Here is a 12992-nt window from a genome sequence, read left to right on the forward strand (position 1 = left end):
TTCAATTGACTTAATACTTCACACAGATGTTCAGAGCCATCACATAATGAGGTTAGATAACTCCATATTATCTTTTATACAAATTATGGCCCCTGATTGACTAGGTTAAAGTTTTAGGGCAGGAGGGATATTGTTTAATAACTTCTATACCCTTCATTCAATTGACTTAATACTTCACACAATTGTTCAGGACCATCACCCAATGAGGTTACATAACTCCATATCCTTAATACAAGTTATGGCCCCTGATTGACTTAGGTTAAAGTTTTAGGCAAGTAAAAGTTAAGGGCAAGTTGGGATTTTAATAAAAAAAACTTCTATACCGTTCATTAAATGCACTTATAATAATAATAAAATTCAAAATTATTTACGACCATCTTACAACAAGAAACATAACTCCGTTTTAAGCCTAAATACAAGTTATGGCCCTTTTTTTATTTTTTTATTTTTTATTTTTTTTTATTTCCTTTGAAAGGCATATTTTTATATTTTTAACCACATTTTCATAATGGGAAATCAAGTTATTTGAATGACTTGCGTCATTGTTTGGGCGGGCTGGTGGGAGGGCAGCATCAAAGTCACCTTATGTATCAAATAATTTTAGTTAGGTTTGACATAAAGAGACCAAACTTGGTATTAATACATCGTTATTGTATTCTAAGTCAAAGCGGCGTTGTCGAGCACGCTGTCTTACAACGGCTCTTGTTTACTTTTGAGGCTACTGCAATGAAATTTTGCCATGTTTGGAACACAATTCATCATTGTTGTTCTCGGATTACTTTAACTATGGACTACGTTCTTAATTTTGAGTACAACATTGAACTTTGGACCATGTGTACTGTTTTGAAAACATCTGTAAATGTTGTGCTTTGGTTTTTTGGTCACAAATCTGTAAGTCAAAATTCTTTCTGTTCAATAACTAAAGAACACTTGGTTGGACCCAGGAACTTCATACTTGGATCCAGGAAATTTATACTTGGTAGGTTAGCTATGACTAGTAGATGACCCCTATGTACAAATTTCATGTCCATAATTGATTATTTTTTACCTATGACCACACAATGGGCGAGACAAGCTGGTTTTCATAAAAGCAATCCCAAGTTAATATTGAATCTAAAATTGGGCTAAATATAAGTTTTTTGTTATGATTATTGTGTATTAAAATGATTGTCTGATACTATTCAATTTCAGTCTAATTTGATGATGTTGAATCATATTGACAGCCTTTTGCTTGATTTCTAGACATTCAAATATTGATTATTTTTTCAATTTATGTTTATTATTTTGTTGATCAGATCAATTAAGACTATGTATTTTTATTAGCTTACCTGAGCTCAAAGCTTGAGCTGTTGTGATAGGTTGAATGTAATAGGTGAAAATATTTTAAGCTTTTCATATAGAGATATATTGAAAAGTAGCCCCACCCCTGGCGTCCATGTTTTTTTAAGAACCAACATGGGTTGAAGGAATTTGTTACAATGTTACCTAAGGAGCATTTCTGTGAAATAACATTTGAATCAGGCCAGCGGTTTCTGAGATTTCCTTTCAGTTGCCATGGAAGAGGACCACCTAAGGAACATTTCTGTAAAGTTAAGTTGAAATTGTATCAATAGTTAAGGAGGAGAAGTTGTTTGAAGGAAAATGTTGATGACGGACAGATGGACGATGGACGGACGACGACAGACGACGGACAATCAACCTATCACAATAGCTCATTGTTCCAAATCAAAGGCAATATTCACCTGATCTTATGATAGTTAAATCATCAATTTATGTCTTTAAATAACTAATGGTTGTTATTGGAGTAAATTCATTAATTCGTTTAAAACCATCAACAATCTTTCCTGAAATCTTAGCAAATTATGGCTGCACTTTCTTTCTTTTGAATTGGTACATTAAATGCTGAGTTTTAATTGGACCTTGTAAAACCAGATTGCAGATAGGCAACCATTATATAGTAGACTTAATCATGAAGAATTTTAAATTTTGCACGTGTAAAAGGTCTGCCTACTGCCAATCAGCCGATACACACTCCCTGAGTCAGATTTTGCGTCGAGAATGTTTCAGCCAATAAGGTTGTATTCTAAGTCACTAAGATGACACCGAGTGAATTCTTAATGAATAATGAGGACTCGTTCGCTACGCTCACTCCACCCATTCTTAATCATTAAGAATTCACTTCATGTCATCTAACTATTACATATCCCACCACTTTCGTCAGTGTCACCGATTTAACACAATCGGGAATTGTGTTACCTTTTTATTCATTACTCAATCCATCACTGCCACAATCCAAGATAATACTTGAAGTAACAATTAAGGCCATAAACATTTCTAACATTTTATTTTCACACTCAAACATACACATTCACTCTTTATATTTACTGTTAACAAGTTACAGGAAAATCTTTGAATTGGTTTGCATACAAATATTAATTGTTAAAAATTCACTGATTGTATTTACTGATTAAACTTCATATTTCACCAAGATGCATGGAAGAAGTAGACAAACATTCTAAGTAACTCCTAAAATGTTATTTATTTTATTATTCATCAAATTTCTAAAATGTTCTGCATAATTGTTTATTATCCCTTACAGGCCCAGGAGTACATAAATCGTGCAGCAGAGATAAAAACCCAGCTGAAACCTGTCAGGGGAGGCAACTCACCTCTGCAACAATCCCCTTCCAATAACACAGAGGAGGAATTGTGTAAGCTGAGAATATTATTATCCCCCGCAAAAATGTTTTGGAAGAGGGATTTATATTTGGCGTTGTCCATCTGTCTGTCTGGGTCATGACTGTGTAACTACTGGACAAAAATTAATGAAACTGATGTCAAGTACCGTATTATATTATGCATAGGACACATTTTTACCCCAGATTATCGTCTAAAAAATTGCCTGCGTCCTGAATAAATAAATAATGTATGCATGTTTACAGAAGATATAGATCTACATGTGTCATTGATTCATTAACAAGTTGTACGGACAATTGAACGTCTGCTAGTATTCTAGTCTGCATGTATTAATAGTCAGTATCCAAATTGAAGTTATTGTTTACCTGTATATCATAATCTTTGCACAAATTAATCCAATAAAAATATTAATTCCTTGATCATTCATTAATATTTACGCCATATACAAACATGTTGTGATGTCATGTTTTCTATTTTGATGAGAGGATCGTCTCCAGGGAATTAATGTTAACAATAGTAAAAAAAATATTTAGAAATTTGTGTTTACGATTTAATTTCAGAAACATAGCAAGTTATTGTAAATCAGCATATTATAAGACGGAATTATTAGTAATTATTTATATTAACAAATACTTGTAGACCTGTTGGTAAAGCCAGTTTGCTTACAGGCATGACACCACAGTTATTTTTATATGTGTCTTATAAACACTTACCTGGCTTTTCACTTTATTAAAGCAGTCCGAATTGAAAAACAAGTAACTGGCTGCTGTAGAACAATCCTGGAGACACAAATTTTAAACACAAGAAAACATAAGGTTGACCAATGCAGTGTGTCCAAACATTGAGTAGAAATTCATGACCCTGAGGTCAAAACAGAATAAGGCTACAAACAACCAAATTACACATTTCCACAGGCAATGATTTTTCCAATTTTTACACTTGAAACTATAATTTTTTTGCATACAGTGTCAAATTATGTTAAGCTTTATGCAAAAAGAGCACTGGGCCCCTGTGCCAAAAAAGCTTGGCTAAAAGCATAGCAGTGGTGAGCCAAAAAAGCTCAGCATTTATTGATTAAAAAACATGGCTTTTGAAAAAACATCTAAAATAGCTTAGCTTTTTTCCAAAAAAGCTTAGCTTTTCCCCAAATATAGCTTAGTATTTTTCTAAAATAGCTTAGCTATTAGCCAAAATAGCATAGCTGTTTTTGTTGAAAAAGCTCAGCTTTTTGCAGTATTGGCCAAAATTTCTTAAAGATTCTTTAAACAGCTCTGTATTAACAAAGAGTAAACTATTTACAACAGATTTTTAATAGGGAATTTCTTTGACAAATAGCGATTGCTAACTTAAATGAACAACTAATATAAGAAAAGAAACATACCTGATGACTGGAGGAATCTTCATCTTATCACAAAACATCTATTTTTTGGAATTTTCATGTTCCAAATCATAGTTCATGTTCACCTGATCTAATGATGGTAAAAATCATACATTTATTTCATTAATCCCTTTAATTATCAATGGATTTCTTTGTGTAAATTAATTACTTAATTAAAATACATCAACATTCTTTAATCCTTTGATCCAAAAACGATGGATTGATCGATTGATTGAACTCACTGAAGCCATTCTTTGGATAAGAATAAAAAGATCAATTTTGAATGATGAGAAATGGATCACATTTTTAAAGACATTCAAAAGGAAAACTATTATTTATTGAAACAAGCATACTTTTTTAGACACATGCTTTTCTGAAAAAAAACCACATGTCATGTTTATTTTTTAATTAAACTGAGTGAGTTATTAATAGTCAAAAGCTGGAATAGTGAATTCAATTTTTTTTTTAGCTCACCTGTCACGTAGTGACAAGGTGAGCTTTTGTGATCACTCTTCGTCCGTCGTCCGTCCGTCCGTCCGTCCGTCCGTTCACAATTGCTTGTGAACACAATAGAGGTCACAATTTTGACCTAATCTTTATGAAACTTGGTCAGACTGATCATCTCTATAAAATCCAGGTCAAGTTCGATATTGGGTCATCTGGGGTCAAAAACTAGGTCACTAGGTCAATTAGTAGAAAAACCTTGTGAACACAATAGAGGTCACAATTTTAGCCTAATCTCAATGCAACTTGGTCAGAATGGTCATCTCTATAAAATCTAGGTCAAGTTCGATATTGGGTCATCCGCGGTCAATAATTAGGTCACTAGGTCAATTAGTAGAAAAACCTTGTGAACACAATAGAGGTCACAATTTTAGCCTTATCTCAATGCAACTTGGTCAGAATGATCATCTCTATAAAATGTAGGTCAAGTTCGATATTGGGTCATCCGCGGTCAACAACTAGGTCACTAGGTCAATTAGTACAAAAACCTTGTGAACACAATAGAGGTCACAATTTAGCCTAATCTCAATGCAACTTGGTCAGAATAATCATCTCTATAAAATCTAGGTCAAGTTCGATATTGGGTCATCCGCAGTCAATAACTAGGTCACTAGGTCAATTATTAGAAAAACCTTGTGAACACAACAGAGGTCACAATTTTGACCTAATCTTTATGAAACTTGGTCAGACTGATCATCTCTATGAAATCTAGGTCAAGTTCGATATTGGGTCATCTGGGGTCAAAAACTAGGTCAGTAGGTCAATTAGTAGAAATACCTTGTGAACACAATAGAGGTCACAATTTTAGCCTAATCTCAATGCAACTTGGTCAGAATGATCATCGCTATAAAATGTAGGTCAAGTTTGATATTGGGTCATTCACGGTCAATAACTAGGTCACTAGGTCAATTAGTAGAAAAACCTTGTGAACACAATAGAGGTCACAATTTTAGCCTAATCTCAATGCAACTTGGTCAGAATGATCATCGCTGTAAAATGTAGGTCAAGTTCGATATTGGGTCATTCACGGTCAATAACTAGGTCACTAGGTCAATTAGTACAAAAACCTTGTGAACACAATAGAGGTCACAATTTTAGCCTAATCTCAATGCAACTTGGTCAGAATGATCATCTCTATAAAATCTAGGTCAAGTTCGATATTGGGTCATCCGCGGTCAATAACTAGGTCACTAGGTCAATTAGTAGAAAAACCTTGTGAACACAATAGAGGTCACAATTTTAGGCTAATCTTAATGCAACTTGGTCAGAATGATCATCTCTATAAAATCTGGGTCAAGTTCGATATTGGGTCATACGCAGTCAATAACTAGGTCACTAGGTCAATTATTAGAAAAACCTTGTGAACAAAATAGAGGTCACAATTTTAGCCTTATCTTAATGAAACTTGGTCAGAATGATCATCTTAAAATAAGCTAGGTCAAGTTCCATATTGGGTCAACCCAGGTCAAAAACTGGGTCACTAGGTCAATTAGTAGAAAAACCTTGTGAACACAATAGAGGTCACAATTTTGACCTAATCTCAATGCAACTTGGTCAGAATGATCATCTCTATAAAATGTAGGTCAAGTTGGATATTGGGTCATCCGCGGTCAACAACTAGGTCACTAGGTCAATTAGTACAAAAACCTTGTGAACACAATAGAGGTCACAATTTTAGCCTAATCTCAATGCAACTTGGTCAGAATAATCATCTCTATAAAATTTAGGTCAAGTTCGATATTGGGTCATCCGCAGTCAATAACTAGGTCACTAGGTCAATTATTAGAAAAACCTTGTGAACACAACAGAGGTCACAATTTTGACCTAATCTTTATGAAACTTGGTCAGACTGATCATCTCTATGAAATCTAGGTCAAGTTCGATATTGGGTCATCTGGGGTCAAAAACTAGGTCAGTAGGTCAATTAGTAGAAATACCTTGTGAACACATTAGAGGTCACAATTTTAGCCTAATCTCAATGCAACTTGGTCAGAATGATCATCTCTATAAAATCTAGGTCAAGTTCGATATTGGGTCATCCGCGGTCAATAACTAGGTCACTAGGTCAATTAGTAGAAAAACCTTGTGAACACAATAGAGGTCACAATTTTAGCCTAATCTCAATGCAACTTGGTCAGAATGATCATCGCTGTAAAATGTAGGTCAAGTTTGATATTGGGTCATTCACGGTCAATAACTAGGTCACTAGGTCAATTAGTACAAAAACCTTGTGAACACAATAGAGGTCACAATTTTAGCCTAATCTCAATGCAACTTGGTCAGAATGATCATCTCTATAAAATCTAGGTCAAGTTCGATATTGGGTCATCCGCGGTCAATAACTAGGTCACTAGGTCAATTAGTAGAAAAACCTTGTGAACACAATAGAGGTCACAATTTTAGGCTAATCTTAATGCAACTTGGTCAGAATGATCATCTCTATAAAATCTGGGTCAAGTTCGATATTGGGTCATCCGCAGTCAATAACTAGGTCACTAGGTCAATTATTAGAAAAACCTTGTGAACACAACAGAGGTCACAATTTTGACCTAATCTTTATGAAACTTGGTCAGACTGATCATCTCTATGAAATCTAAGTCAAGTTCGATATTGGGTCATCTGGGGTCAAAAACTAGGTCAGTAGGTCAATTAGTAGAAATACCTTGTGAACACATTAGAGGTCACAATTTTAGCCTAATCTCAATGCAACTTGGTCAGAATGATCATCTCTATAAAATCTAGGTCAAGTTCGATATTGGGTCATCCGCGGTCAATAACTAGGTCACTAGGTCAATTAGTAGAAAAACCTTGTGAACACAATAGAGGTCACAATTTTAGCCTAATCTCAATGCAAATTGGTCAGAATGATCATCGCTGTAAAATGTAGGTGAAGTTTGATATTGGGTCATCCGCAGTCAATAACTAGGTCACAAGGTCAATTATTAGAAAAACCTTGTGAACACAACAGAGGTCACAATTTTGACCTTATCTTTATGAAACTTGGTCAGACTGATCATCTCTATGAAATCTAGGTCAAGTTCGATATTGGGTCATCTGGGGTCAAAAACTAGGTCAGTAGGTCAATTAGTAGAAATACCTTGTGAACACATTAGAGGTCACAATTTTAGCCTAATCTCAATGCAACTTGGTCAGAATGATCATCTCTATAAAATTTAGGTCAAGTTCGATATTGGGTCATCCGCGGTCAATTACTAGGTCACTAGGTCAATTAGTAGAAAAACCTTGTGAACACAATAGAGGTCACAATTTTAGCCTAATCTCAATGCAACTTGGTCAGAATGATCATCGCTATAAAATGTAGGTCAAGTTTGATATTGGGTCATTCACGGTCAATAACTAGGTCACTAGGTCAATTAGTACAAAAACCTTGTGAACACAATAGAGGTCACAATTTTAGCCTAATCTCAATGCAACTTGGTCAGAATGATCATCTCTATAAAATCTAGGTCAAGTTCGATATTGGGTCATCTGCGGTCAATAACTAGGTCACTAGGTCAATTAGTACAAAAACCTTGTGAACACAATAGAGGTCACAATTTTAGGCTAATCTTAATGCAACTTGGTCAGAATGATCATCTCTATAAAATCTGGGTCAAGTTCGATATTGGGTCATACGCAGTCAATAACTAGGTCACTAGGTCAATTATTAGAAAAACCTTGTGAACAAAATAGAGGTCACAATTTTAGCCTTATCTTAATGAAACTTGGTCAGAATGATCATCTTAACATAAGCTAGGTCAAGTTCCATATTGGGTCAACCCAGGTCAAAAACTAGGTCACTAGGTCAATTAGTAGAAAAACCTTGTGAACACAATAGAGGTCACAATTTTAGGCTTAACTCAATTCAACTTGGTCAGAATGATCATCTCTAGAAAAATATAGGTCAAGTTCGATATTGGGTCATTCGCAGTCAATAACTAGGTCAGTAGGTCAATTAGTATAAAAACCTTGTGAACACAATAGAGGTCACAACTTAAGCCTAATCTAAATGTAACTTGGTCAGAATGATCATCTCTATAAAATCTAGGTCAAGTTCGATATTGGGTCATTTACCGTCAATAACTAGGTCAATAGGTCAATTAGTAGAAAAACCTTGTGAACACAATAGAGGTCACAATTTTAGCCTAATGTTAATGCAACTTGGTCAGAATGATCATCTCTATAAAATCTGGGTCATGTTCGATATTGGGTCATCCGCAGTCAATAACTAGGTCACTAGGTCAGATATTAGAAAAACCTTATGAACACAATAGAGGTCACAATTTTAGCCTAATCTTTATGAAACTTGGTCAGACTGATCATCTTTATAAAATCTAGGTCAAGTTCCACATTGGGTCATCCGCGGTCAATAACTAGGTCACTAGGTCAGATAGTAAAAAAACCTTGTGAACACAATAGAGGTCACAATTTTAGCCTAATCTTAATGAAACTTGGTCAGAATGATCATCTTAACATAAGCTAGGTCAAGTTCCATATTGGGTCAACCCAGGTCAAAAACTAGGTCACTAGGTAAATTATAGGTCAGAATGTTCACTTTATTTAGCAAAGCTACGGGTGAGCGATACAGGGCCATCATGGCCCTCTTGTATAAAATTTACCTTTTTCTTTTCTCCAAAAGCTTACTAGTCTTTTGTTTGAAAAGCTTCGTCTTTTGAAGAAATACTACTTAGCCTACTTAATTTTTGGAAAAGACAAAGCATTTGATGAAAAAGATGCAGCTTTAATGAAAAAGACGCAGCTTTTCTTAGAGCCAATCTTTTACTAAGTAATAGTAGCTTTAGAGTACTGTAGCTTTAAAAAAACTCTTCGGCATGATCTGCAATGTTGCCGCAACCATTCCGCACGATCGGGAAACATTCGGGAGCCTATTCCGGGACTGTTGGTATTCTTCTGCGTCGCATTCGGCTACTTCGGATAGGTTTCAGCGTTTATACCACAACCTTTCATATGCCGCTCCGCAAATGCATGCGAATACATGCCTAACGGGCCCGATGGCAAAGCTCCGCCCATTTATTGATATATGATCCTGAAAGGTTCCTGAAACTACCAAAATTTTATCGACAACCCTTCTGCAAAGCATCGGTGCTGTAGTGGACGGCAGCTATAAGCTAAAGCTGCGTTTTCCATGAAGCTGTGCTTATTTTTGGCATGGGGTCACTTCTTATAGTTCATTCAACTTTAACAAACTATTGATACTTGAACACAAGCTCTCTTTTTTCTGTTACTGTTGCTTTTGACAGGCACATGTTACATCATTATTTTATTCATTTTTAGCTCTACTGGCCAAAGACAACTTGTTTTTTGGCTGTGCTGTTGGTTTAATGTTTTACTCTCCCTTGCCTTTGTTAAAAAGAGATCAAAATTACAGTCTTAAGGTGCTGGTTGTTTTTTTAAGCTCTTTTGACAAAAGGCCATTTTAAGGCCAGAAGTGTCTATCCATCTGAACAAAATTGCGTGTGAATGTTTGTTCAAATTATGACCCTGGGGTCATTACTGGCCATGCTCCGGGGTTCACAAGTTTGGTATACTTACAAAGGGAAATGTTTGAAAATCTTTTTGTCTGAAACCGCTAGGCCCAGACCCTTGATACTTTAAATAAGGCATCATTTAGTGGTCCTCTACGAAGATTGTTTAAATAAAGCCCCTGGGGTCAAAACTGGCCCCGCCCTGGGGATCACAAGTTTTCTGGAGACCTATATAAGAAAAACTTTCAAAATCTTCTTGTTTCAAACCACAAGGTTCATACCTTTGATATTTGTTGTGGAGCATCATATGATGGCCCTCTACCAAAACAGTAGAAATTATGCCCCTGGGGCCAGCTTTCCTACCCCTTTTGACCTACTTTCTTATTTTTAAAGCTACAGCAATAAATTTGGACCTTGTGTACAGTTTTAGAAAACAAATATTTATGTTCCGATGACCTTGAATATGACCTGTTGACCTACTTCCTTATTTTTGACACTACAGCAATGAAATTTGGACCATGTGTATATTTTTGAAAACAAATATTAATTTTGGAGTTTGATGACCTTGTTTGTGACCTTTTGAGCTACTTTCTTATTTTGGAAGCCTCAGCAATGAAATTTGGACCTTGTGTACAGTTTTGAAAACAATTATCAATGTCGTATTTGGATGACCTTGTATGTGACCTTCTGACCTGTTTTCTTATTAGCTCACCAGAGCACCAAGTGCTCAAGGTGAGCTATTGTGATCGGTCTTTGTCCGTCGTCCGTCTGTCAGTGTGTCCATCCGTCCATCAACAATTGCTTTAAAAACATCTCCTCTGAAACTACCTGGCCAAATGCAATAAAACTTCAAAGGAAGCTTCCTTGGGTGTCCCTCTACAAAAATACAACAAGGGGTCACGATTGCAACAACAACAACAAAATGGCCAACTTCCTGTTTTGGTTTAAAAAGCATCTGCTCTGAAACTACCAGTCCAAAATCAATGAAGCTTTACAGAAAGCTTCCTTGGGTAACCTTTTACAAAAATACAACAAGGGGTCGTGAATGTTCAACAACAACAACAAAATGGCCAAATTCCTGTTTTGCTTTTAAAAACATCTCCTCTGAAACTTCCGGGCCAAATTCACTGAAACTTTGCAGGAAGCTTCATTGCATGACCCTCTAAAAGTACAAGGCATTAAGATTGATCAACAACAACAACAAAAACAAAATGGCCCACTAACTGTTTTGCTTTTTGTTAAAATTTGATAGTTATGTAAGTTTACTCTTGAAGCAAGGGCAGCAAATCTTGCTATATGGTCTCCCTTTCTGTTCAAGAGTGCATTGTGTATTTTTAGTTTTTCAATTTAAAGTAATAAGGGATTCTATGTTGTATTTTATTAACTCTTCAAATTAGTCACTTCTAAGGTAATAATTGTTCTTTTTATAGGTTTATAGGCTAGGAAATATCATATCTCTTTAATTTATAGAAGAATTTCATTTCTACCCAATGATAAATTTAATAATCAGACTTCTCTACTGACATGTAGACCATTGTAATTTTAATCTTTATCTTTTACATGGTTAGTGAATACACCTTTTATAAACTATACTTTAACCCATATTAGTAGATTGGAAGTCATGTTGTTGGATGGAATTAGAGACATTGTTACCATAGGCTAGACAAAATATAGTTATATCAAATCCATTTAGCTTATAGCAAAGATATATTTTGTTGGATGGTGCCCTGTCCTTTTTTTTGTTTGTCTTACTCTTTTGCTTGTGAAAATCAAATTATGCCTTTGGGGTCAAAACTCACTATGCCATGAGGTTTCCTGTAGACATATCGAAAATCTTCTCGTTTGACACCGCTAGGCCAAGCTTGACCTTTAATAATTTGCAAAGAGCATCATATAGTGGTCCTCTACCAAAATTGTGCAAATTACGCCTCTTAGGTCAAATTCGGTCCCACCCTTTTTAACCTACTGTCTTAACCTACAGCGAAGAAATTTTGACCATGTTCACAATTCTGTAAACAAATAACAATGTTGTGGTTAGATGACTTTGACTGTGACCTGTTAGCCTACTTTTTTATTTTTGAAGCTACAGCAATGAAATTTGAACTATGTGTTGAGTTTTGCAAACAAATATCAATATTGTCCTCGGATGACCTTGACTCTGTCTGTGACAACTCTTGTTAATACTGTGCCAGTTCAAGGTCAAGGTCAGTGAACAAAATCAAGGATTTGAATCTGTTGCATAATTATCTCCTACATTTATGGAAGGATCTTCATTTAACTTGGGACACATTTTCTGTCCATCAAGTTGCTGTGCGAAACCCAAATTGAAAGTGCGCGGGGTCAAGGTCACTGTACTAGGTTGAGGATTTGAGCCTTGCATGTTTTGTTTGCACCATAATAATCTCCTATGTTCATTTTGTGGAAGGATCTTCAACAAATCAGAATTAGTTCTCAGGATCTACTTATCAAGGTGATTTGCAGAGCCAATGTTGGAACTGTGTCCGTATATCTTCTACAACTATTGAAGGACTTTTATGAAATTTAGGGCACAATGTTCTACCCATCAAGGAGATGTGCAAAACCTGTGTTGTAACTGAGCTGGTTCGTATTTCATGTCCACTCCATATCTCCTACACTTATATAAGGAATCTATCTGAAAGAGGATGTGCATAACTCATGTTGAAACTTGGCAGGTAAGTAAAGTTAACAGCACTAGATTCAGTATTTAAGACTTGCATTTTGTGTCTGCTCCAAGGATATAATTTAACTTGCAAAGGCCACCAGTCAGCTTGGTTTGTAGCTTTTTAATTAACAAACCTAGCACCCAACTCAAAAGCCCCAATGCAGAAAAAAGCAAATGATTACGCATCCAAATAGAGTCAATGATAGGCCTGTAATATTAAGCCAGTTTTGAAATATCGTTTTTT

General features: G+C 35.5%; 1 protein-coding gene across 10 annotated transcripts in view; it reads left to right on the top strand.

Annotated features, from left to right (window-relative positions):
• The window catches only part of LOC128229255 (serine/threonine-protein kinase ULK3-like), a 197977-nt gene that overhangs the window by 113298 nt on the left and 71687 nt on the right, over positions 1-12992 (top strand). For all 10 annotated transcript variants that reach the window (XM_052941042.1, XM_052941044.1, XM_052941040.1 and 7 more), the window contains one exon: positions 2600-2711. In XM_052941042.1, the coding sequence (XP_052797002.1) occupies positions 2600-2711 (112 nt within the window). The remainder of the gene's footprint in view (positions 1-2599; positions 2712-12992) is intronic.

This window comes from Mya arenaria, chromosome 3 (assembly GCF_026914265.1).
Source record: "Mya arenaria isolate MELC-2E11 chromosome 3, ASM2691426v1".
Taxonomy (NCBI): Eukaryota; Metazoa; Mollusca; class Bivalvia; order Myida; family Myidae; genus Mya; species Mya arenaria.